Source organism: Mastigoproctus giganteus, chromosome 9 (genome assembly GCF_048544385.1).
Source record: "Mastigoproctus giganteus isolate SK-2022 chromosome 9, ASM4854438v1, whole genome shotgun sequence".
NCBI classification, from domain to species: Eukaryota; Metazoa; Arthropoda; class Arachnida; order Uropygi; family Thelyphonidae; genus Mastigoproctus; species Mastigoproctus giganteus.
Genome location: NC_143583.1, coordinates 53,029,021 through 53,056,906, shown reverse-complemented (window position 1 = coordinate 53,056,906; position 27,886 = coordinate 53,029,021). Strand labels below are relative to the sequence as shown.

At 38.7% G+C, this 27,886-nt stretch overlaps 1 protein-coding gene across 1 annotated transcript; it reads left to right on the top strand.

The window, feature by feature from the left end:
• The first annotated feature begins 8,612 nt into the window (after positions 1-8,612).
• LOC150080224 (2-aminomuconic semialdehyde dehydrogenase-like) lies at positions 8,613-27,458 on the top strand. Its single transcript, XM_090380651.1, has 9 exons — positions 8,613-8,785; positions 10,633-10,833; positions 12,189-12,400; positions 12,560-12,726; positions 16,584-16,654; positions 19,742-19,846; positions 23,796-23,973; positions 25,624-25,833; positions 27,255-27,458. The coding sequence occupies exons 1-9, from the start codon at positions 8,613-8,615 to the stop codon at positions 27,456-27,458; spliced, it is 1,521 nt and encodes a 506-aa protein (XP_090236777.1).
• Positions 27,459-27,886: the final 428 nt, after the last annotated feature.

Sequence of the window (27,886 nt, the reverse complement as noted above, 5' to 3'; positions counted from 1 at the left end):
TTTCGGCCTACACAAGCCACTGAACAACGCAATGTAGAGGTGTAAGTTCAAAGAGGCGAGAGAATGTCGAGGTCACCCATATGGGACTTCCAACTGCCGTCTCTTCCTGGAAGAATCGTGTTCTAATCACGTTTCTGTTTTTTCTGAGGTCATTCCCAGTTCACGAGATATCTTGCAAACAGAATTTTGTAGTTCCTGTGCATGATACGCATGAACTATGAAACGGCGTCAAGGTTTTTCCTTTTTTTGCTGATAGGTTTCTAAGTTGATCCATCAGTGCCATTGCCGTAGAATATCACTATTTTATGCTGGATACTGGTGAAATGTTTAGCTTAAACCAAGGTTTAAACTCTTTTAGAGTTGTGTTGTTCAAAATCATAGTATATTTGAATGAAATACGAATATAATACATAAAACTGTGCCTCTTTGTCTCAATTGGAGACAAAGGGACACACAGTCTGCCTTTTAAGAAAAACTGATTGTTGAAACTACTCACGGATTACAAGAGAGCTTGTGGGGAAACAGCAGTTGCCTTCCGTAATTAAGCTAATAAATATCACAAGTGATTATGTGACAAAAAGTAATCAACAAACTTTCCCTGAAATCTTTTGTCGACCAAGATAAATTTCTGCTTTTTTCATCCACAAAATATCCATGTTCTACAAAATCTACAAGTAATCTCTCTCTCTCTTTCTCTCTCTCTCTCTCTCTCTCTCTCTCTCTCGTTCACTATAATCGTATATAATTTCTAAATACCATACTTTTTATCTAATAGATATCTCTGTATTATTTTGTAATGATCGTTTCTCAGTCCTTTGGCTAAGATCAAAGTGTATTATGAGGTATCCATAATAATAGTCAATATTATGTTCGTCATAGAACGTAAAGAACATCATATTTGTAACTTGTAAAACTCCTAGCTGTACAGCTGTAATGGGATATTATATACTATAGTACTGTACAATACAGATTCTACTACTACTTCATACATTTAACTTAACCTCACCAAAGAATAAATGTACGATATTACGATAATAATAGTCGAGTAATAGTAACAGAGTGGTGCAAGAAAGCAAGCGTATGAGCTTATGTAGCATCAGCCAGAAAAAAAAAAAAAAAAAAAAAAAAACTAATTTCACATAACCATTCCTCCAAAATTTTAAAAAAATATAATAAACTTTTCTGTTTATACTCCGGCACGACCACCAAGTCAGTAGAGTTTACAACGCTATGCACTCTTGTCCCTGACCACTCGGCTACGTCAGACCTTATTTTTATTTTTATTTTTTTTTTTGTCCAGTTCCTCCTTGAATTTATTTAAGCTATCAACTTCCACAACTACAGACGGAAGTTTGTTCCAGCAATTAACCACCCGGTGGCTAAAGGCAAATTTCTGCACATCTATTCTACAATTATCTTTCCTCAATTTGAATTTATGCCCCTCAGGTTCATAATCTGAGCAAGCGGAAGAATCCTAACAGAATTCCGGTTGCTCAACTAATTTAAAGCTTTATACACCTAAATCAGATCACCTCGCAATTGCCTAGTTTCCAGTCGTTGCTATTTGCAGAATTTAAGCATTTCTTGCTAAGAGGACCCCTTCGTTCCCTTCACCAATCTTGTTGCTCTTCTCTGTACACGTTCAAGCAACTCTGAATCCTTCCTAAAATGGGGCCTCCAGACCTGCACGCAGTACTCAAGGTGTGGCCTGACCATTTCCTTATACAAACAGATAATCACCTCCTTTTCCCTACTAGAAAAGTTCCTGTATATCATGGGCAATACCCCATGAACTGCTCTGACAGCCTATCTGCACGCTGCTCAGAAAACTTCATATCTGACTGCACAGTCACTCCCAGGTCTTTTTCATTTTCTCCAAACCTAAGTGTAGTGCCACACAGTTGGTACGTTTCTCTGTGGTTACTTCTACCCATATGGAGTACTTTGCATTTGTCAGAGTTAAACTTCAGTTGCCACTTCTCAGCCCATCTGACCAAATTTTCTAGATCCTGTTGCAGTAGCACTCTGCCATTACTGTCATTAACAACCCTGCTGATAAATGTACATAAACTGCAAATCACCTCTTGGAGACACTAAATTGTCAACAAAAATAATTAAGCTGATTATGAGAGTCAATAACTGAACAGAGGTAAGAGAGTGAAAAAAGTTAGTTAATGTATGCGGTGCTTTACATTTCAGGCGCATTAGCAAATATAATAAGTTTCTATAACAAAAAAGACCAAAAAAGCAACGATGCACGAACCGAAAGAATTTCGTTTCTGCACATCCGCCTACATTGTCCATTCCTTCAATACTCCAACCAGTGCCTGGCAACAAACATAATATCCAGTGCTTGTCGGATTTGTATCAGTCCAATTTTAAAAGAAATTTGGAATGACTCGACAAGTCTTTTTAAAAGTCCCAAATGTAAAATTCATCCACTGGGAGCCGAGTTATCATATGCAGACATTCAAACTACAATGTCGAATACTTTCATAATTTAGGATCATTCAAACCGCATAGGGAAAAAAAAGCCCTCTTACTTGATTTGTAAGGGAAAACAATCCACTCAGAAATTATAAAGCAGAACCCAACGATCCACATCTTCAGTGAATTCGTTGACAAAAGGAAATTTCTGGAAGCTGAAGCAGGGCGCACTCTGTTTCTATAAACATGAGTGCATCCGCTCAGCAATAAAAGAAAAAAAAGAATCATTTCTGTTTCTTCTCATACTAAATGAAGCGCTATAAATCAACCTATTAATTAGGATCATAAAATCTCTCGTCCAGTGTTGACTTCAGTTAAAGAGGGGGAAATAAACCCCTGGAATTATCTCCTTGTGTATGGTACTGCACTTATATTCGTATGCCCATGTCGAAACCTGTTGAGATCCGATATGCTACTATAATGCCTTGTGCCAATTAGCATAGTTGATATAATATGTTGTCATTTTAAGTTCCGAAATTCAATATTCAGTCAATTTGTGATGTCTGATCTCAGGCAAAGGGAATAGAGTCCACCCCCCCCCCCCGAGTTATTCCAGGTTTTTTTTAATCTGCTCAAAACAGAAATCGGCTGAGACACACCTATACAGACATAATTCACACAGCAATGTAGCTTTAGATGCTAATGCGCTATATAAATCACTTCTTGTCCTATATAATATACAAGTTGCTGCTTTTTTAAACCGAAATATTACTTAATCTTGAAAGCAATTGCAACAATATACCATATTTTAATTTTTATTTTGATTATAGGGGAAAGTAAAAATTTCTATATCTCCTTTGCTGGTCTAGAATGGTGTTAAGTCCTATAGTGGAGCGAAATTCTAAAAGCAGCTGAAGATCCTTCCCGTAGTTGCCCTCTCCTAAATCATTTCGCATGCCTTTCATCCATATAATTCGTGGTACCGACTGCGTTCCTTAGACCAACACTTTGTTGATGAGAAGGAGTGGAATTCCATCTTGAATGAATCTCAGAAAAGTCAGTGAACGACTTTGACCGCCTATAGACATTTCCTTTACTATAGTATATTGTAAATCCGCACCATTTAAAAATCCCTAACCTAATACCTTAGTAACATACTAACACTCAAATATGTTTCACATTTCTTTTAATATTAAAATTAGGCTTTAAAGTCCGAAATAATTATAGCATCTAATTCATTTTAAATTAAAGATTTTAATAATTTTTAAGTTCTTGTCTTATGGCTAAAAGAAATTTTAGCCTAATTATAAGGTTTAAAAAATAAGCTGAAATGACGTAATGTGACTTGACAGCTGCTCTTAAAATAACAGTGGACCATCCATTTAACAATTTGTATTAACCCTTTCGGCCTAATTTAAAAGACAATCTTTCCGATAAGGCACTTACAATCTTCAGTGAAGTACCTGTCACCTGGAGGACGGATTCCAGTACAAACTGGATACTTCCTGTGAGGAAAAAAAAAAAAAAAAGAATACATGAACTTATACAGGAAATCAGCTTCTTTGACTCTTTTATCTGTTGAATGACAGCTCAATGGCATAGCAATCCCTTGCGCGTATATTCCACTTATGAACTGTCAACTTTCGTAGGTGTCACGATAATTTCAGCTTCTGCAAACTGGTTTCAACCAAGGCAGGCAAGATATGTTGTAAGAGTAAAATGTCCTCTGTCATTAGCTGTAAGGTGTGGCGAATGGATTACTCTAGTGATAATTCTACGTTCTGAAAAGGACCAGATGTCGTCTCAGAACTTTATAAAAGCACGTGGAACATGATTCAGCAATTCTATACTGAAGTGGTGGAGAAGGGAACGGGTATTTACTTTCAGTTATCTGATCTTGAAGACACGATGCATAAAAGTAATATTATAAAGTCGTAGTAGATCAAAACTTTGAACATAACAAATGCGGACCTATTGAATTATATGAAAGGAGCACTATGGATTCTGATTTAATTTTTTCCCTAATGTGCTCTTCGGTCTGCGCTTTAGCACAATGGTCAATCATCATCTTCCCCACACCGGGTAGAAAATGTTGGAGTTCGAATCCCGTCAATGACTCAGGAACTTTTATAGGCTTTTTTTCACTCCGTGGCTGAGTTACTCGGTATTAGGCGTGGACAGCAAAAGTTTCCCCCTTCGGAAAACTTGGTTTTTCATCCAGAATAACAGGCAAATGGAACAAAGAACACACGCAATTTACGGACGCCATATACATCATTGATTGATGAGATTCTCGGTAGCCCTAATTCGATAGTTTAAGGCTACCGAGAACCTCATCTACTAATACAGGCGCGGTTAAAAAGAAACGAGAAATATTTTTTAAATAATTTATTTTTTTTAAATACAACTATTTTAATTTTGTCACATTCAAAGTATTCTCCAGCCGCGCCTACGCAGCGTTCCATTTTCGATTTCCAGGATCTAAAACTGCAACGGAAGTCCTTGGAAGATACAACCTTTAATTGCCACCGTAGCCGAGTGGTCAAGCGCGAGGGTGCATAGGTACACGTGCCTTGAGCGAACGTAGTTTGAGCTTGTGACTAGTAAATACGGTGCTGTTTCTTGTATTCTCAGTATCTTGTGAACTTCTCTGACCTTGTGGTCATCCCAGAGTATAAACAGAAAATTTATTGTTATTATTGTATTCTTCTGAATGTCTTCTGAGGTGAATTTTAATATTCAGGAACAGAAAAGAGTCGCACGGCGCCAAATTTAGCGAATAAGGCGGGTGCTCTCTTATTGTGACCTTGCTTTTCGTTAAAAACTTTCTCACTGCGACAGAGAAATGACACGGCGGATTGTCATGATGAAAAACCATCTGTCAAAATTGTCTTTACTGTTTCTTAGTCAATATGTAACTGTTCTGCGATTAGTCGAATGCTCATCCGACGGTCTTGACGCACGATCTCTCGAGTATTTCCAACATTCACGTCTATCGTTCAAGTTGGCGGTCTTCTTATCGGTGTGGACATCCTCCCGTCCCTCTCTGAACCATCTGTGCCATTAGTACACACATGGCTGATTCATAGTTTCATCATCATACACTTTCCTCAACATCTTCAACGTTTCTGCACCATTTTTATCGAGAATTGTTAAAAATTTAATAACAATTCTTTGCTCTAAATTACGATCACTCATTTTTCCGCCGAAGGGTTTAAACACTAATTCCCTCAAAGAGTCACAGTTCAATCAAAACTTAACCGATTGCAACGAAACAAAAACTGATCTGTACAGGATGAAAAGAAAGAGTTTCTTTCTGTAAAGAAAGAGTTTTATCATTGCTTCCTGAGGCTCATCTGTCGCTTCTTATATAGAAATATTAATGCGGTCCCTTTCATTTTAACACGTTCCTAATAGTGGAACTTGTTAAAATGGAAGTCTCTAGAACATTTAAAAACATTCATATGCAATTAAATAGCTACTCATCTGTATTGGGGAAGGAGGGTATAAAGCCCACTAAAAACTGAAAATATAGTTTTCTATTTTAAGAATTTCATCCCCCTACCTCTTGAAAACTTTAAGTGCCACTTGGTTATATTCTTATCGCCAGAGGGATTCCAACCTTGACCTTGCACTGCCTTTCTATTGTACAAGCCGCAGAGATAATCAGTTTTCAAAGTACAATTATTTTCATCTGTCTTTCTGATTCAAAGAAAAAGAGTACGATGTCCTGCTATATTAAACTATGGTAGCTTTCTAATGAAGTTGACTAATGATAACTCTCTAATGAAAGCTACCACAGGTTATACAACACAATTTAAGTCTGGTCGAATCATTTTATGGGGATGGCAGTTGTGCTACAGATGGTTCATGCAATGCCGGTGTCGTGCGTTATTGCTAAATAATTATTTAATAAATAAATTTATCAGATCAATAAATGTATAATATAAATGACGTTTTATCAAATACATTTTGCTATTCTTAAATCCGTACGCACCACACTCGGAACTAAGTCCTATTAAAGCTTGGAATGAATACTGTATCAATGGTTCTCAAAATGTGAAGAAAGGAAGCGTTTCAGTATTTTTTTTTTTTAATTTTTAGTTAAAAAAAATTACTGAAAAAAAAATTACTAATGTGGAGAAAGGAAGGGTTTCAGTAATTTTTTTTTTTAATTTTAATTAAAATTTATGTTATTCATTTTTTAAACAAAAATTAAAAACTAATTTATGAATTTTTTAAAAACTAATTTATTGGTTTTTTAGACTGCACTTAAGCAAATAAGTCTATACTGAGCCGTCCGTATAAAAGTAAAAAAAGTAAAGTGCAGCCATTATCAACCCACTGCAGGGTGGAAGCCTCCTCAACAATTCATGCTGAGGGAAATGGACCATAATCTGCCACGCTGGTCCAGTGCGGGGTGGCAGATCGACCGTATTCAGCAGTCAGGGGCTTGAACCCCGGTCTACTCAAAGAGCGTATGCTACTGCACTCCCGCTCCTGCCCACTCGGCTACGGAGGCCGTCCATATAGATGTCTGTAAATTGTATGTATTCTATAATCAGTATGTAGCGTAGTGAGATGAAATAAAAAAATTAAAAAAACCTCGAATTTCTAGTAAGGGGGAGTAAAGATGCGATCTTCTCCCGAGACTCGTTAACTTGGCCATTATTACAGTATCATTAAAATCCGTTTATTACCACAAGGAACCTTGATTCACCCCGGAACGGCAATGTGCCAGAAGGTGTGAATATTTACAGACTAAGGTGCGAGGAACACATGTACAATATACAAGAGTACATGCGTGCTCGACCCGAGAAATTTGCAGAATTAAATATACAATTTTACGGAGACAAAACACAGTCTTTGTTATATATAAATAGGGAAAAAAAAGAGCAGTCAGTCGTGTTCAAGAGCAGATGTACATCATAGATTCATTATCTGGTAGCAGTTCTTAAGGATTTCATTCCTGTAGGGCTTGTCTTCACAGAACCTATCAAGGTGTATCCCAAATTTATTGAAGAACCGAAGACAATAGGCTGGAAACATGTCCCTCGGGGAATCAATGCTTGTCAGCGTAAGACGCAGAGGGAGACAGAAGTCGGGGTGCTCCCCTCTTGTCTTCTTCTTCGGGCCATGGTGCAAAGACAAAAAATTTGTATAAATTCTACTAGTTATGCCAAATTTCATTACGTTTAATGTGTCTCTTTGTCTATATTTAGAAAGTCTGCAAGTAAAAGAGAAAGTGGAGGTGCAATCGACTTTGTCTAGAATTTGAAAAAGCTTTATAAGTATCGCAATTTTAAAACATATCAGTGAGTGATCTTGTCTCTATTAAGAAATTGGCCTGTTCTGCAACCGCGAGAATTCTTGCCATTATTCAACCAGTTTCTAATTTAATGTTTTTATATCGTTGTTCTAGAGAAACACCATCCATGGCAGATTTGTTGGCACGATACATCGTTCCCTGATATGTCATATTCATCATTGGAGAGGCCTGAGTTTGATTCCCATATACGACGGAACAGTTTTTTTTTTAAAATTCTCTTCAATCAAGGCCATAGTTATCCGATCTTAGACAGGAGTTGCGTTTTCCCATTAGAGTTATTCCAGATTTTTCAGCCCGCATAGCACTCTCGCGAACATACATTTCTATATCGGAGTGTAGATAAGAAAAAATGTTATTTTGTACTGAAAGTCAATGAACAAAATAAAGTTTATATAGATTTGGTGCTCCGCCAATATGGAACTTTAATTCCAAGGTGTTCTACGCAAAAAAAGATTGCACTAACTAATCCTTTTAATGATGACATAGCGATTTTTCGAAATTAAAAGTATAATATTGCAGCTGTAGCTGTTTCAAAATTATCAGAAAGTAGAAGTAGCCTAAGTTATTAGGTCAGCTTTAAGCTATCTTAGAAATCTTGGTGATCTCGCCTTAATCCACCACAGATCTAGACAAGTTTCCATAAATACTTCAGTGGTTGAAATAAAAATACTAATACCAAAATTTACGATCCCATTCAGATAAGAAGCTTAAAAGCAAGAAGGAGGACACAAATCTGAAAACTTATTTCGAATGCCGAACCTATTCGAGTATATAAAGATCTTTAGGTAATTAATACCGATTCTAGTTGGCACAGTTCAACTGGAGGTGCTGTCTAACTTTTAGTGTTTCATAGAACATGACCAGCGACGTTGCAGTAATTCAGAATTTCATTGATGGCAAATTTCAATCATCATCATCATTTATCGAAAGTTATGATCCGGCTACTAATAAAATTTGTGCGAAAGTTCCCGATAGTGGGCGCAAAGAAGTGGAAGAAGCAATAAAAGCAGCGAAACGAGCTTTTAAAAAGTATGTTATGTTTCAATAATTTAAGTTATTTAAATAATAAAATAATGTATTATCGTAACGAGTTGTTATTATTATTTTATTAGTGTACTAAATTAGTATTTACCCATTTAATTTTGAAAAATTAAACTTTTATTATGCGAGCTTCCGACTGTACGCTATAGCTGTAGTCAGTTCCTTTGAAATACATTTTTAAATTTGCTTTTTTTCCTGCAAATACAGTGATCCGGATGGCGTATGAAGTTGCATGCGCCAGATATGACGCGTGCAACTACCCTCGTGTGAGGAAACTAAATAGGACATGGTAGGGCCTGGAGGAACTTTCGTGAGTATTTTGACCCGTACCATGTCCTATTTAGTTTTCTCAGACGAAGGTTGCATGTGTGTGTGTCTCTCTCTCTCTCTCTCTTTCTCTCTCTCTGCTAACCTGAGCTTTTCATCCCTTAAAACGGCCCACATGACTGCATGCACTTTAAAGCCACAAAAACACTATAAACAACTCCCCAATCTTACCACAATGTCTTCATAGAAATGCAGTAATGTAATTCTTCACAACACCGGAAATCTTTTTTAAATGTTTTATTTGTGTCCGGATTTTTATAAAGAGATATTTCAACTGCTAAAATTGGCTGAGTAATTGAGGCAAAAAAGCAGCAGAATGTCGTACCTATAATAGAATGTTTTCTGCAGTTTGTTGATTTGCTTTCAGAAAAACCTGGAGATAAAATCATGCATTCTTCTTCCAAGACCGATTAACTCGGCCACATTATGAAGGGAAAAAAAGCCGATAAAAGTTTCTCCCATTGAGTCAGGAAGAATTGTTGACATATCGATTACTTTGGTCACGATGTGCCAATTCATAGACAAAAAAACACAAAGTGCTATTGTCTCGAAAACTTTTAGAACCATAAATATATGTTGGATATAGCCTAGTGTCCGAGATCCAACAAATAATTAAATATATGTATAGGTATCAAGCGAGGGTAGCATGGTTTTTTCCTCTTGGAAACTCGGTTTTTCGTCCAGCAAACAGAAAACTCGAACTCAGGACACACGCAATTTACAGAGAATATACACAGAACAATATAGTCTTAGTCACTGATGCTCCTAAAACCCTAAAACAACAACAACCGTATATATACACTGCATAGATAAAAAATAAACCTTTCCCTAGTCGTCAGATCGACTTCATATTTTTAGATATTACTCATGGATTTCATTGTGTACATTCAATGATTTTAAATAAGAAACTTTCATCCTATGGAGTGCCTTTACCCTTATGAAATAAATTGTAAATTCATTTACTTCTCCGTATAGTGTCCCTCGTGATTCTCCGTTGGGATCTATCTTATTCATTATTTACCTCGATGATTTATCTGCTGTATTTCACTCTGTAAATGCCCATTAGCAGCTGTTTGCAGATGATTCGAAGATTTTTCACGTGATTAACTCATTGTCTATGCTCGACTAATGCATTTAAAAAATGCAAGTTAAGCAGGTTTTATCCAAACGTGGTCGTAGTTTGCTAATATTATTTGACTTTTTTTGGTTTTAGGTGAGTCCATTGTATCTGTTGACCAATTTAAAGACCTGAGCATTACTTTCCGTTATGATTTATATATATATATATATTGTGGTTTTTTTTTAATTTTATATATTAACAATCGTTCAGTTTCTGATGTTTTTACTGGAACGGTTTTTTATTATTCCTGTTGGTTTACCAAGCTGTGTTATTCGTAATTGTTTATTTTTAGATATGTGCTTATTTATGCGATGTATATACGTGAGAAATAGTGATTGCCACTACAGAATATGTTGTCAATAAATAATTTATTGATTTTTTTTTTCAGATGGTCAATAAAAACAATTGGAGAGCGAGCGCAGATTCTCCTACGAATTGCAGATTCACTGGACCGTCGTGCAGACGAATTTGCTCAGGCGGAATCAAAAGACCAAGGAAAGCCCGTGAGTTTAGCCAAGAACTTTGACCTCAAATGTGCCATATATATCCTGCGCCAGTACGGAAACCTGGGACAGTGTGATGCGGACAAGTAAGAGATTAGCAGTACTTAATAACACTAAATATAGTTCGTAGTGTGTGTGTGTGGTTTACTATTCTCCCAGACCATGTTCGAATCCCGTCAATGACGCGACGAATTTGGGTCACAGTCGAGGGTTGCATTTTTTTTTTTTTTTTTATCTTCCGGACTTTTGGGCTTTTCCTCGAACAAATAGATAGATCAAGGAATACTTGCAATTACAACAATGAATTGGCGCCTCATTGCCTTAGTTGCATCGGCGCTTAACACACACAATCTAGCCAGAGGAATCAGTCGTATGCGTGAGAAGAGCATGGTTAACAAGCGTCACAGAGAATATCGCCAAAAAAGCAAATTAGTATCAACATAGTGCCCTCGTGGGTAGTACAGTTGGTTGGATCTCCGTACTCCCCAAACCTGATGGAAAAGACCTGAGTTCGAGTCCCGTCGATGATGTGAGGAACTTTTATGGGCCTCTTTCACAACGTGGATGAGTTTGTCGGTCTCACGCGAGGGTAGCATGGTGTTACAGACAATATACACGGAGCAATATGGCTTTAGTTTCTGATGCTCCTAGAACTGTACAAGAACAACTGTAATGTGCCACTGCTAGGGTTTTTTAATGGTGCAATTCGTTTTAAATTATTAACACCAGAGTAAAGGGGGAAAAAAGGAAAATTGCAATAGTATGGAAATGGATTCTTCTAGAATAGAAGGGATTTTTCCGATGGTGCAATATTCAATTGTGTGTGATCAACCAACCACAGAATATAAGGAAATTAAAATCCTCACTTCTTATAATAATTGAAACCATCTAATAACCAAAAAATCAAATTAATATCATTAGTGTGCTTAGGCAGACCAAACAAAAATTAATTATAATAATGAGCATTGACCAGGCTGTTCAAAAAAGTGGAGCACTCGCATTAAACCATTTCCTAATTCCAGATAAAATTCAAGATAGAAAGCTTGAAGGAGGAGTGAAGTTCATTAAAAACTAAGCATTACTTGTACATTAAGAAGAAGGAACATCAAGAATGCTGCCCAGAGCATGTTGAGTAGTTCTTAACTGGCAGTACCTAACTGGCAAAATTTGTGAATCACTCCATAAAAAAAAATGTTCTGTTTATACTCCACGACAACAAAAATTAGAGCAATCATGTGGAACTCGAACCATGGTCAACTCAGACGCAACTGTTTCCAGCGCTTAATCTCTCGAGTACTCCTTAAATTCTAATTACTGTCTTTATTTTAAAGTAATGCAGTCTCCTCACAACTTTTCAAATATTTTCTGCAAAAACGAATTATTTTATTATTATACTCATGTTAAACTAGAGCTTCCGAATAAATTATTCATTGCTTTCCAGAGCAGTAAACCAAGAAGATTGTGGGACATTATTCTACACCGTCCATGTTCCCGTTGGTGTGGTTGGTGTAATCGTTCCATGGAATGTACCTCTGCTGATGCTGATTATGAAACTTTCTCCAGCGTTGCTTCATGGAAATACAGTTGTAGCCAAACCCAGTGAACTCACCTCCATCACGGCCTGGAAACTCTGCTCTCTTCTGAAAGAAGTTGGTAAATAGGTGGTATCCTTCTCCATTTAAGTCATGAAAAAATTCAGTGTTGAAAGATTTAGAATATTTCTCGTTTTTTAAAAATGATTTTAAGATATTTCTGGATACGCTAATTTCAAAAATCAATACAATGGTAAAGTTGTGCACTAAACATTTTTAGGTGTTCCTCCTGGGGTTGTAAATGTGGTATTTGGTTACGGCCATATAGTAGGCGAAGCCCTCATTACCCATCCTGACGTTCCTCTTATTGCTTTCACCGGAAGTACCCAAACAGGAACTCATATTGCCCAAGTTTCTGCTCCAATGGCAAAGAAGGTTTCTCTAGAGGTATGTAAATTATTCAATTCTCTGTCTGAGCCCGCTAAACCGTGTATGACATTATCAGATCATGATATAACAACTCGTATTACAACCAGTTCTCAAACAGCGTAACGTAAGAGCTGCACTGGCCTACCATTAATATCCGGACACTCCTCTGTGAATGGGGAAACAGGTCCTATGCATGTAACACGTCACAGAATCTGATATAAATATGCACCCTGGACTTCAAACAGGCAATTGCAAAAGTGGGTGGGCATGCAAGATGACACGTTCAACAGAATTACCTCAACAGCTCAACAGAATTGATCACCTCAACAAATGCTCAATACCGATTAACATGGTGTAAGGAGCGCGAATCCTGGACTGTATAGCAGTGGAAAACAGTCCTATAGACACACGAGTCGAGGTTCGCACTCTGCCAGTCTAATGGCCGCTCCTGGGTGTGGCAAATGCCAGGGGAACAGTTCCTTTCTGATTGTATCCTCCCAATAGTGAAGTTTGGCGGAGGCAGTGTCATGGTATGGGGCTGCTTTTCATGGTTTGGCTTGGGCCCATTAGTCGTTATCGACAAAACCATGAACGCGGTGCAATACCAGGACAACCTTCACAATTATGCGCTCCCAACATTATAGCAATGCTTCGAGAAAGGACCATACCTGTATCAGCAAGACAACGCGCCATGCCATACTGTTCGGGTCATAACAGAGTGGTTTCAGTATATGGGTGTGGAAAAGTTGGATTGCCCAGCCCAGAGTGCTGATCTGAACCCTATCGAGCATCTTTGGGATGTGTTGGATCGTCGGGTACGTGCACGTCCAGATCGCCCAAAGAACAAGGCCGAACTGGTGGTTGCGTTAAAGGCCGAGTGGAGGAACGTATCACTGACATTTATAAAAAGCAGGTTGAGAGTATGCCGCGAAGATTGAAGGCCGTCACAAAAGCAAAAGGGTTTAGCACAAAATATTAAATGACACAATAAAAGCACTTTTTTTTTTTTTTTTTTTTTGTCTAAGGCAAGTGTCCGGATATTAATGGTTTTTGAAGTTCGAAATCCAAATATCACATTTCTATTTCACTGATATTTCCTTCCGGAGCGGGAACCTTTCTCATTCTTATTACTTTTTCCTTCTTTCACTCCTGGCTTGCTGAGAACACCTATCATATGACTGGGTGGTTAGTTCGGGATCTGAGCAGAGTAAGTCCAAAAGAAAAATAACAACTTGAGCAAAGTATAGAATTAAAAGTGGTAATCAAATTTTCTATTTATAGTTATCTTCTTCAGTTCCACAGCTTCCAATTTGGAATTATCAACTTTTCATTTAACCGCTTTCTTCCACTAAAATATACACTATTCAGTCAAAACATTAATCCCCAGGGGCTCACATCTGGTGAGTGTGGGCTTGGCACACCCAGGGTCCTGAGCTGGATATCATCATTCTTCCCTTTCTTGGTGATTCCTTTCTACTTCTCTCTCTCTCTCTCTCTCTCTCTCTCTCTCTCTCTCTCTCTCTCTCTCTCTCTCTCTCTCTCTCTCTCTCTCTCAGGGTAATAGGGAATTTTTTTTTTGGCCAGTGCAGCATAAGCTTCAGGCTTCCTTGTACCATATGGCTAATAATAATAATAATAATAATAATAATAAATAATTATGACCATCCTTCTGTTTTAGCAATCGACGGGTTCCTTCCCACCTGGTGGCACACGTGTCCCTGTGAGAACCTGTAAATGTAATACTTCAAGCTTGTGGCGTGCGGTCCATACGAGGTAATTGATGGGCATAGTCAAGAGACGTGATCTTACGGATGCCGAAAACCGGATGATGGTTGGTTCCCGGTTAAAGGGTGGCAATATTATGAAAAATGACGATCCTTTGGACTGTTCGCGGAGTGCTGTACTTGTACATCAAGAATGCTTCCCAGAGCATGTTGAGTAGTTCTTAACTGAGAGTGCCTAATCAAACTGATGTCCAAGTGCAGACAGATAGTTAACAGAGGAGCAGTTGCCGGGCCAATGACTAGCTTCAACGCCTCATCGATGGTCGTGGTGAACGCAGGCTGTCGTGCCTCTTTCGAGCCAATAGACAGAAATTGGTGAAACGGCAGACGATGGACTTCAAGGACGACTAGCGGCGTTTCAAACACCACGATCCAAAAAAACGAACCCTCCTCCGTATAGCACCCGGAGTAGGAGCCTGATCAGAGTACCCAAGCTTACAGCGACCCATCGCCAACGACACCTAAAGTTTGAATCTGAGCACTTTCACTGGACCATTGAAGACTGGAAAAAAACATTGCCTTTTCCTATGAACCACGTTTCCTGCTATGCCGTGTGGATGGTAGATGGAGGGTACGGTGACAAACTTCGGAGAGAAACCACACTAATGTCCCGGTCCAACAGAAACAATCAAGTAACGGCAGTATTTTAGCATGGGGGATGTTTTCCTGGGAATCTCTTGAAGTCCTCATATCCCAGACACCACTCTTAATTAAAAACAATCTATCCATTGTGGTTGTCTGCGTGGGTAGCACAGTGGTATCGTCACCGTCCTCCCCACACCGGGTGGAAAAGGCCTGGGTTCGAATCCCGTCGATGACGCGAGGAACTTTAATGGGCTTTTTTCACTCCGTGGCTGAGTTAGTTGGTCTCAGGCGTAGATAGCAAGGTTTTCTCCCCAGTAACTGGGGTTTTTTCGTCCAGCAAAACAGGCAAATCAACCATAGAACATACGCAATTTACAGTCACAAATACGGGTTAATGTATTTAATTACGGGTAACCCTAAAATAATAATAATAATATCCATTGTGGTTGACCAAATATACTTCCTTCGTGGTGACTGTCTTCCCGGATGGCAAAAGTATATTCCAGCAAGATATCGCGCCCTGCCACGTTTCCGGTATTATTCGAGAGTGGTTTGCCGAACATAATGTCAGCCGAAGTAGCACCTGACTTTCCAGGTGGTACCGTGGCCGCCGAATATGAATCCTATAGAATATCTCTGAAATTACGTGGATCGACAGATCCGGCCTTTGGATCGTCTACCACGGATTGCTCTACGGATTGATTACAACATACCTCCTGCAACATCCAGAGGTCTTATAGAGTGCATATCTTGCTGTGTTGGTTGTTGTAAGGTTTTAGCCGCATCAGAAACTTAGACCATATGACGCCGTATATAATATACCTCTAAATTGCGTGTGTTCTATAGTCGAATTGCTGTCTAGTGGAGGAAAAACTCGAGTTTCGAGAGAAAAACACATGCTACCCTCGCTGTTGTTGTTGTTGTTGTTGTTGTAGAGTTTTAAGCGCATCACCATCTTAAGTCATATTGCACTGTACATAATATGTCTATAAATTGCGTGTGTTCTGTAGTCGATTTGGTGTTTTGCTGGATGGAAAATTCGAGTTTGGGGGAGAAAAATCATGCTGGTTTCGGCTGAGACAAACTAACTCAGCCACGTTGTGAAAAAGGCCCATAAAAATTCCTCACGTCATTGACGGGTTTCGAACTCGGTTCTTTTCATCCGGTATGAGGAAGACGGCAATTCTACCAACTGTGCTACCCACGAAGGCGCCTTGACGCGTGACGGAATCCTGGCGGCAAGAAGAGGATATACACAATGTTTTGGCTGAACAGTGTGTACTCCAATAGGGAATGACTTATTTTAGTAAATTGTGAATAACTTTAAGAACCTATTTAAGAATTTACTTGAAATTTTAATTTAATCAGAATTGGAAAAGTTTCAATTCAATGAAAATTTAATTCTAAAATTCACTTAAATAAAACTTAAAAAATAATTTTAAAAAGTAAATAACAGATTTTATCAAATTAACTTTTTGACATTAATACATCTCGTGGATTTTACAGATGGGTGGAAAAAATCCAGCCATCGTATTTGAGGATGCAGATCTGCAAAAGTGTATTCCAGCTCTCATTAGGTAAATTTAGAAATGTTTTTCCTCTATTTGATTCAATATGATGTAACATTACTGAAAGAAAAATATATGAATATCAACGGATTTGTGATGATGCTCAATTTCCGATTTAGGCAAGCTGTGTTCTGGCTCACATATTTTTGGGGGCTCTTTTCTAATGTTTGCCAGATTCATAGGCTCGTAGATATATATATAATTAAATACATAAATAGATAAAGTTTAGTGATAAGAGAAGAGAAATAGAAGAGTGAAGAGAAATAGAAAGGAAATAAAGAGTGAAGAGAAATAGAAAGGAAATAAAGAGTGAGCAATCAGTTTAGAGACAGCAAGGAAACAAATTATACAATACAAAATGACATAATACTAAGCAAAATATATTGCCACATAACATGCAACCTTGGTGCCACTTTTTAAGAGCCCTGGTAGTAACACAGTTGGTAGGATCGCCGTCCTCTCCACGCCGGGTGGAAAAGACCTAAATTCGAGTCCCGTCGATAAGGAGAAAAAATTTTATGGGACCTTTTTCACAATGTGGCTAAGTTAGGCGGTCTCAGGGAGAGTAGCATGCTTTTCTCTCCAGGTAACCAGGGGTTTTCATCCAGCAAACAAAAAATCGACCTCAGAACACACGCAATTTACAGACTATACAGATGTCTCAAAAATATTGGTACAAACGTTTAGAGGAGGTAGGTAACATCTAAAGGAATGTGAATCGCATAGGAACCCATAATCGGAAACGTCACGAGAAAGTAGTAGCAGAGGCACAAGAAGCAGAAATGACACAGGACAGTAATTAGTGGCAAACATTTATTTGACATAATATTAACAATGGAGCACGAGATGGATGCATTTCATGATGTTACAACAGATGCTCGAAGATTCCACCATGAGACGCGACGCATGCGTGACACCGACGCAGCATGGATCGGCGGACAAGGTCGAACACACCTGGAGTTTCTTTGACAGTAGCAGCAGCGCAGACGAGTCTCGCCAGGAGATCCATTTCCGTCTCCACAGGCGATTCGCACACGATAGATTTGAGGTCCTCCCCACAGAAAGAAATCAAGGCTCGATAAATCAGGTGAGCGTGGGGGCCAGGCAACGGGTCCACCATGGCCAATCCATCGACGCCCAAAACGCCTGTTCAAATGGTCACGAACACACCTTCCATAATGGGCAGGCACCCCGTCATGTTGCGTCTCACATTTGCTGGAACATCGTCAAGTAACCCTGGTAGAGCTTGTTCAAGAAATATCCGATATTTAGCGGAGTTCACGAGGGATGGTAACAGGTATGGGCCGACTAAGCAGTCACCGACCATACCTGCCCACACATTTATTGTGAAGCGATGTTGTGCCGCATGGGGGCGCACACCGTGTGGGCCCTCTGCTAATCCATACACTAGGTGCATGTCTGCCAGCTCACAGTTCGTATATCGATGCATGCTCTTCGTGCGGTGACTACTGCTTGAATGAGTAAACCAGAAATTTTCCCTCTCGCGAACTAATGAACAGCGCCGTGTACCGATTTAGGGTAACGTTTCGGGTTATGGGTTCCTATGCGATTCACATTCCTTTAGATGTTACCTACCTCCCCTAAACGTTTGTACCAATATTTTTGAGACACCCTGTATATACGGAGCAACAGGGCCTTAGTCCCTGATGCTCCTAAAACCCTACAACAACAACAACTGAACACTCTCTCCCATAACAACACTACGAAACAACGGCTACGAAACAGGATGGCTTCAGAGCAGGAGGCAAAGGGTTGTGATAAATGGCTATTCCTCAGATTGGGTTTATGTAAGAAGTGGGGTTCCCCAAGGATCAGTATTAGGACCACTGTCGTTTTTAATTTTCATAAACGACATTGATGAAGGGATAGGGGGCGTGATGTCTAAGTTTGCAGATGATGTTAAAATTAGTAGAGTAGTTAATGATCACTGTAAAGCTAAGCTTCTTCAGACAGACCTAGATAGACTTCAGGAATGGTCAGGAAAAAAATGACAGCTATGCTTTAATCCAACAAAGTGTAAGGTATTACACCTGGGAAACAGTAATCCCAAAATAACTTCATTCACTTTGTGGAGTTCAGCTAAACCCAGTACTGGAGGAAAGGGACTTGGGTGTTACGATGCGGTCAGACATGAAATTCTCTGAGCATTGTAAACAGGTTGCAAGGAAGGCCCATGGTGTCCTATCGATGATCTATCGAACTTTTGCAAGTAGAGATAGGGACGTGATAATCCCATTATATAAGGCTTATGTTAGACCACACTTGGAATACTGTGTTCAAGTATGGAGACCGCACCTAAAGAAAGACATTGTTCTTCTTGAAAGGGTGCAAAGAAGGGTAACTCGCCTGGTGAGATCGGCAAAAGGGTGTCCTTATGAAGAAAGACTTCGAATATGTGGGTTGCAGAGTTTGGAAACTAGACACCTTAGAGGAGATTTGATTGAGGTGTTTAAGGCTCTGAGAGGCATCAGTAAAATGAATGAGGACAAAATTTTCAAGATTATAAATGATGCTAGAACTAGGGGACATAAGTTCAAGTTACGGGGGGGGAAATGTTTAGATTGGACTGCAGGAAGTTTATTTTAGCCAACGAGTTATAAATTACTGGAATAAGTTGCCTTCATGGGTCGTAGAGGCTGACAGTTTGGGTAAATTCAAAGGTCATCTGGATAGGAAATTCGGGTGAGGGAAAGGCATGTGATGAAAGGTTTAATTTCCTTTTCTTTTATTAATTATTAGTTGTTTTTTTTTTATCATTGTTTTATTCGGTTTTTTTTTTTTTTTTTTTTTGGCTGGTGCAACATAAGCCATAGGTTTTCTTGCACCATGCGGCCATTACTAATACTAATACTAAATTCTCTAGTCTAACTAATAAGTTAAATTAGGCTAACTGGGTGTTTTATTAAGAAACTTTTCGAACATTTCTCTTACTAAAGGAGCTAAACATCGACAATTTTAGCATAAGAAAGATACAACAAATAATAGTTCAATCACTCTAATACATTATGCATAAAAATTGATACTGGTCCTTGCATTTATTTAAATTTGTAAAATGTCTATTTTCTTTTGTTCCAGAGGGAGCTTTGAGAATCAAGGACAAGTCTGTCTTAGTACTAGCAGAATTTATGTTCACAAATCGATTTTCTCAGATTTCACTAAGAAGTTCGTAGATGAAGCTAAGTAAGTGTCATTCTTTAAACAAAAATATTCAGTTTCAATTATTTTTCAAATATTGTCATAAAACAACGAAATTGATGTCCCATATTTAATTTTTTTCTTTTTTTTTACTTTGAATCTTTGCTTATTATCCTTTTCTACAGTATATGAGTAACACCGGTTGCAAAAAACCTGAGTTCGAATCCTGTCAATGTCGCAAGGAAGTTTTATGGGTCTTTTTCATAATGTGGTTGAATTACTTGGTATCAGGCGAGGTAGCACGGTTTTTCCCCCTGAAACTCGGCGTTTCCTTCCAGCAAATGGCAAATCGACCACAGAGCGCGTGCAATCTACAGACATATACTGGTGTGCAAAACTTAAGTACCAGTCAGGTTTCGTTTGTAGCTACTCATAGGAGTGGCCTGGATATGGGAAAAGCATACCAAAGGAACCTCGTGAGGTGCAGAAATGATGAAGGAAACAACACCGACACAACAACGGAAACAAAACGGTACAGAGGGACTTTATTCAAAAATGGTAACATGGCACTCGCTGCCATGATACAGATGCATGACTGCCAGAGATGGAACAAAGGGAAGCGGTGGTCCTCAGTAGGAGATATGGCCACCCGTAATGTCGATGCAGGCTTTGCACCTGTCTGTCCATACTTAGAACGATGTTGTTGATAAGTTCTTGCGGTAACATCGTCCATTCCTCTGTCAGCGCCATCTTTAAATGGTGAACATTTTCTGGTGGATGTGAACGTGCCGCTAGGCGTCTCCCCAGAGCGGCCCATATGTGTTCGATGGGATTTAGATCGATAGAACGGACAGGCCAATCCATACGAACAATGTCCTCACTTTCCAAAAGCATATCAACAGCTGCAGTGCGACGGGGTGTGGCGTTTTCATCCATAAACATGATATTTCTCTTTTCCCAGAAGAACTAATTTCAAATCAGAATGACTTTTCGATAGGACTCATTCGACTGGACTACATGATTAGACTTTACTGGCTGCACTTACCTGACAATACGAACTTGCCTTCTCCTTCCATGGATCGGAGTTTTTATTTTCTGTTTCTCCACAGCTCCTAAAGGGGCAGAAATTGTGGCCTCACGAGGCGAACTCTTTTGCTGGTACCCAGGATTTGGGTTTCCTGTGGTATTGGATTGCTGGCACTCACTGCTTTCTCCATATGGATGCGAGATTATTTATTTATTTTTATTTTATTTTTTTTTTTTGCTGGCACCCAAGGACTCATTACTATCTGTGGGTGCGGGGTTTTGCTGGTGCCTGGGGTTGGGCTTCCTAGGTACGGGATCGTAGCATCCACTAGTCTTGCACTTAACCAGTGGACTTTGGATTTTTTTTTAACCTTGATTATTTATTTGTTTATTATTTTTTTTTATTTATTTATTTTTTTGTAATCTTAATTATTTATTAATTGTTAATTTTTATTTATTTATTTATTATTTATCATTGTTTTATTTCTTTATTTATTTATTTATTTTTATTTATTTTTTTTTTTATTTTATTTTTTTTATTTATTTGTTTATTTTTTTCTTTACTTATTATTATTTATTTTATTACATTTCTTTTTTCTCTTTAAATGATCCCAAACTCGTTTTGGGCATTCAGTACGAGCTACTCGAGGTCTGCCACATTACATGCGTAGTTGTGGCCCACCTCCCCGTGGTGTAGACGGACAGTGATCGCCTGTCTGGTGACAAAGAGGCCAGAAACAACTAAACAACACAACAACACACATTGCACAAACATAACATTTCTGGCCTGTTACAGTGATCTGTAATCATCACAGTGTACAAAGGCGGAGTTGAACACACGTTTAGGTGCCGTCCCACATAAGATACTATACAAGTCTACAAGTCACTCATAAACACGAACTCGGGGCCAATGGCACCTCGGAACAGACGCACATGGGAAAGGATTACCTCAGTATAGTAGCGTGCACCGGTTACAGTACCGCCTTCCAGTATCTGAAGTTATGTACGTCCATCCAAGATAACGCCTCCCCAGATGAGGACACCTCGACCGCCACATCGATCCCTTTCAGTGATGTTTGCGGGGTGCCAACACCTCGCCATATTAGCTGACGTCCAGAATCGCTGCTGAGACTGAATCTACTCTCATCAGTAAAGAGTACCTTAAGTAAATATTATGTGGTTGTAACCTTTAGAAATAGTGTTGATCCTTAAGTTTTGCACACCATTGTATTATATATGGCCTAATGTGGCCTAAGTTTCTGAGCCACCCTATAACAATCACCCAACTGCACTAACATCTGTAGAATTATATTGCAAATTCCTTCGCCAGAGTGAGTTGAGATAGCTTCATTCTTGAAACAGCATTATTTTATAACGTTGTTTCAAGAATGAAAGCATAAATATAATAGTTAAAATCATAAGCGTAAATTCAGCGTACAGCCAAAAAGAAAGAATCTCCAGTGTGTAATTTCTAAACTGGTGAAAAATCTGGTTTAAGATAGAATCTAATAATAATTAATTTGCTAAATATAATAAGAGAAATGAAGATATTTAAAGCAGATGATTTCGAGACTGAACCTAATCAATACCTTCTCTAGGAGAAAGTATCCGTCTGAGTTGATTTACAACACCATGTCAGGACTTAAAAATACTTTGGAAAATCCTTATACATTAAAGCAGTTTTTTCCGCAAGGTATTAAAAGATATTCATCCTTATCACAGCTAATTATACAGGAATTTTTCCAGCAGGGATAAGGTATTGGTATTGGTATGGTTATTTCTGGCGCAAGGGCTACTTAAGTCATATTGCGCCTATAAACGAGATGAAGATCACACGGTATCAGGGATAAGGAAGTGATTATCGCATTGTATAAGGGTAGTGGACAGGCCACATCATGCGTACAGCATACAGTCTGAAGGCCTAATTTTAGGAAGAATGTCGATCTGGTGGTACGGGTACAGCAACGAAATTAATGAGAAGATTAAAATGGTACTCTTACAAGAAAAGGCTTCAGTTGTGCAAACTGCAGCGCCTGGAGACCAGGTACGTGTGAAAAGATCTGATTCAGATGTTTTAAATCTTTGAAATGAATAGCTTGAATGAGCTGTGCTGATGGTATTCTTCCTCTTGCTCAGACTACACTCATGAAGGGGAGGAGCACAAGTTCAAAATGAGAAAGGATAGTTGCAAAATAGATGTGCGAAAGTTTGCCTTCAACTAGCTGGTAGTTGATTGTTTAAACAAACTTCCATCTGCTGTTATGGAAGTGAGCTGTTTGAATAAACTGAAGCAAGAACTAGACAAACCGTTAAAATGGGTAGGTCATATAGAAAGTGTTGGTTTTCAACAAGTACGAAGTCCGATATTAGGACATTGGGTTTCTTCACGCTTCCATCTGTTTTAGACGAGAGAAAACTAAACCCAGGGGGATTCAGAGTTTAAGTTATTTTTTTAATGCATTTTTAATTATACTTTTCAACCCTCCTGCACTTTTAACCATATGATTAGGAGATAACTTTCGTAAATACATTTAAAAACATGATAATTTATCTAAGGGATAAGATTTAAAAAATTAAAGACATTTTTAGGAAAGAATACTTAGACCACACGCCTTGGTGAGTATAAAAGGAAAGTGCACAGCTTTGAACAACACATGAAGCCTTAAATCAAAAAAAAAGAGGAGGGAACTCGTGTCATCACATATGGCATCATATAGGAAAGTGAATATAAAAAAATTAATAATAAAAATTATTAAATAAATAAACTGTGGTTAAATGTAAAAAACACCATTGTCTCAGATGGTGAAAAAAAAAAACAAACAAGAATAAATACGGTTGTTTGCATACTGCCTTTTGTCATCCTGGTACTCTTCATTTTAATCTTGATTTGACGCCAATTTATAAATTGAATTATGCTGTTTTATTTTGAAATTTTAATCATTACGTTTCGATTCGTTTATCTCCGTAGGAAAATCAAAGTTGGTGATCCAGCAGCACCAGATACTTGGCTAGGGCCTTTAAATAACAAACCACATCTGGAAAAAGTGACAAGTTATTTGGAACTTGCAAAGAAAGAAGGAGCTAAATTCCTCTGTGGAGATGAACACGATCAAAAACGTTTGAATCTTAGTCCAAAGAACAAACAGGTACAGTATGCTACCCTCAGTCTTCTCTTTTTCTGGACCACTATATGATCGGAGGGCTCCTCTTACATGGGGAAGGACAGGATCAGATTAGGGTCATTGTAAGCCTCAGGAGCATCAGTTCCGTAGCTACTTCAGTGGATACATTTTTATGAATGCATCGATTTCTGTGGGTGATCAAAATTATTTGAATTTTTTTCTAATTGCAAAGAGAACCATTCTTTTTCGAAGCAAAAGAATGTTAAAAAGCTGTCTTTGATCAACTATGGGAGAACGTTTGTCTTCCATTGCACTATTGCTACTATACCATGATAGATTGGTTGGTTGGTTCGTTGGTTATTATAGGGTTTTGGTATATCGGTAATTTAGGCCATATTTCGCGTACCTAATACAGTACGTGTAAATTGTTCTGTGGTCAATTTGCTGTTTGCTGGACGAAAAACCCCATTTTCAGCGAGGAAAAACCATGCTACCCTCGTCTGAGACCTACTAACCTTAGCCACGTTGTGAAAAAGACCCATAAAAATTCCTCGCATCATTGACAGGATTCGAACTCAGATCTTTTCCACCCTGTTGGTATAACCGTGATTATACCAACCGTACTACCCTCGAGGTTACCATGACCCTATAGTAGGCGAACCTCCTATACTGTCACGGAGGAGATTGTGCAAAAACCATCATTTTATGTTATTGCTGATCTTACAGTTAAAAAAATCTCGAAAAGTTCATCACTTCTGTTAATTTCTTTTATTTTATGGGGGAAAAAAATTTGACACTGACATGACTCTGCCTCTTGAATAAATCCAATAACACAATACAACGATATAATGACATTTGGAAATGCCCAACATTTGTGTAAGATGGGTTCCCAGAAACCTTTCCATTCATGACGAACATCAGATGGTGGGGTTATCAAAAGTGAATTTAAAATTAATTCTTGCCAATCCAAACAGCATATCGGCCACAGAACACACGCAATTTGCAGACATATTATTTATACATAACGCAATATTGACTGAGTTGCTAGTGCACCTAAATCCTTACAACAACCAACCATCCCAGGAGTCAGCTCTTAAAGAGGCAAAATACTAGTACTGTATTTGACACGATACTGCCTGCAGTCGCAATTTTGCAGCAATAAAACTGTGCTACCACTATGTCTGCCACCAAAGGGACGCCCGAAAATTTGAAGGCCTCTGTGGTGCTCTCGTGGGCAGCACAATTGGTAGAATTGCCGTCCTCCCCACATGGGTGGAAAAGACCTGATCCCGTCGATAACAAGAGAATTTTTTTATGGGACCTTTTTCACAACGTGGCTGAGTTAGTCGGTCTCAGGCGAGAGTAACATGGTTTTTTCTCCTGGCAACTCGGGTTTTTCGTCCAGCAAACAGGACAGACTACTAGTATACACGGAGCAATCTGGCCTTAGTCGCTGATGCTCCTAAAAACCCCACTACAACAACAGCTTCTGCAGTGATGGTCCTGGCGTTTAGCATGTTTATTAGTTCAGCATGTTTATTAAAGAACTAGGCCGAACCAGTTCGAGGGGTTCGCGAGTTTCGCCTCTGCAGTTTTAGGTAAGGTTTTTTTTTTTTAAGTGAATTGTTATATCAGCTCGACCACCATGTTTATTTCTACGGTACTTTATTTCAGGGCTACTACGTTGCTCCAACTGTTCTTACAAACTTGCCCGATAGCTCCCGTTGCATGCAAGAAGAAATATTTGGTCCCGTGACATGCATAATGCCGTTCAGCACCGAACAGGAAGCAATCGAGCGTGCAAATGCTGTTCAGTTTGGATTGGGAGCTACTTTGTGGTCACAAAACGTACGTCGAGTTCACGAAATTGCCCCCCAATTAGAGGTAAGATTATATACTTAATTAAATATTTTATATGCATATATGTTTTCTGATCTGCACCGCGGAATAATATCATATTTACTTCTCTGATAACGTTCACATGCATTATATTCTGTATCTCTTTTTATTATAATAAACGCTACATTTTAAACACTCCAAGTGGCTGTTCAACGCTTCCACATTCGTTTATTACTGTTCATGATTATTTTTACTTAAATAAAAATATTTCAACATATATACGACGGTGGTTCCAGTAAAGTTCCATATTCACCTAGAACTGGTGATAGAAAGTTGATAACAGACATATAGCATTAGCCAGAGAAACAATTCTGTCCAATTGTCCAACAAACTTCCAGACGTAACGTACAATAGTGTTTCTCAACCTAAGGATCTTAAAATTTTAAACGGGTCGCTCTTTCTCTTTATTGTTTTTTTATAGTTTAAGCAAGTCACAAATTATTTTACAGTTTAGGCATGTCGCCTTATAAAAGAAGTTGAGAAAAAATTATGTAGAACATTTTTATTGCCCATAAAACCATGATTCAATCTCAGAAAACATGTGCCATCATCAGAAAAATGCTTATTAAGCAAACAGGACTTCGAGGTATACAAAGGAAGACGTTTGATGGAAGAGGAGCAAGAGAAATTGCTTTGTTTCCCATCCATGTGGTTGCATATGAATTGTGCACACTGGAATTGTCGTGGTATAAACAGCATCCCTTTAGTCAGTAATTCTCACCGTTGCTCCTTAGCAGTTACATACCAAAGGGTCGGAGGTTCGGTAATATGTTCTGGCGATAGTTGTGCCCGTTTGAAGGTAATTGGTCAGGGTGACCCAGAACTGGTCCAGAAAATAACATTATTCTTACAACAGATGCATCTAACCTTCTTTCTGGAACTCGGTTCTTGATCAATGGCTAAACAGATCACAGGCTTCTCAGTGTTTGCAGGTGGCTTATGCGGATGACTTGGTTCTGGGAGTTGCTGGTGGTTCCAGAGCCGTACTCGAGTTGAAAATTCGGGAAATTCTGAACAATCTATCGGAGTGGGCTGTGTTAAACAAATTAAAGATCTCATCTAAGAAAACCAAGATGATGGTATTTAGGAAGCATTTTGACTATAACCGGCCACCCAGAGTATTGTTGAATGGACGTCAGATTCCTTTGGTGTCCAGTGTTAAGCATTTAGGCTTGATTCTGGATGATCGGCTGGGTTTTCATCTGCATGTGTCGCATTTGAGGGATAAACTCAGGAATTTTACTTCTTTTGTGATGCGCATTTCTAGGAAAGAGTGGGGTCTTAACAAACGAACTATGTTATTATATTATAAGACTATATTCTTGCCGATTGTTGCATATGCTGCAGGAGTTTGGATGAAGGCTGTGATTAAGGTAAGAATTAAAAATCAACTTATGTCGTTGCAGAGGTCTATGTTGCTAGCATTGTTGTATGCTCCTAGGACTGTTTCTACGGCAGCACTGCAGGTGATTGCAGGGGCTCTTCCTGTTGATTTATATATATTGTACCGTGGTTTATTATATGCATTAAGAAAAGGTATTTCAGCTCAGTGCCTGAACATCTCTATTAATCTGACTGCTAATCTTAAAGAAGAAAAAGCCAGAATTTAGAATTCCCTCATTGCTATATGGAGGACTAGGTGGAGTTCTTCTGAATTTGGAGAGATAACAAGAACAATTATTCCTATGGCGGATTTTGCTATGTCAAAGACAGTGTCTTCTTGGTTTTGTCCATCGATGTTCACAAGTTATATATTGACCGGACATGGATCTTTTAGAGACAAACTTTACTCAAGAGGATTGGAGCCTGATCCTTGGTGTTCGTGTGGTGATGCAGAAACTTGGACACATGTGTTGTTTGTTTGTCCGTTTTATGGATCAGAGCGCCGTCAACTTTTTGAAGAGGTTTCTCCCTTTACTGAGATCAACGTGGGGGTCCTTTTGAGTGATGCATCTCACTTCCAGGCTCTGCAGAGGTTTGCTGCTGCTGTGTTTGCCAAAAGAACAGTTATAAGAAACTTTTCAGATGTGGAGTTGGC

What these genes read in the sequence shown, in the direction of transcription:
- LOC150080224 (XM_090380651.1), top strand. Translation starts at nt 8,613, where the DNA reads ATGACCAGCGACGTTGCAGTAATTCAGAATTTCATTGATGGCAAATTT. An exon ending in CTCTCTTCTGAAAGAAGTTG is followed by an intron (nt 12,401 to 12,559) that starts GTAAATAGGTGG and finishes AAACATTTTTAG; the next exon opens with GTGTTCCTCCTGGGGTTGTA. An exon ending in TTAGTCCAAAGAACAAACAG is followed by an intron (nt 23,974 to 25,623) that starts GTACAGTATGCT and finishes ACTTTATTTCAG; the next exon opens with GGCTACTACGTTGCTCCAAC.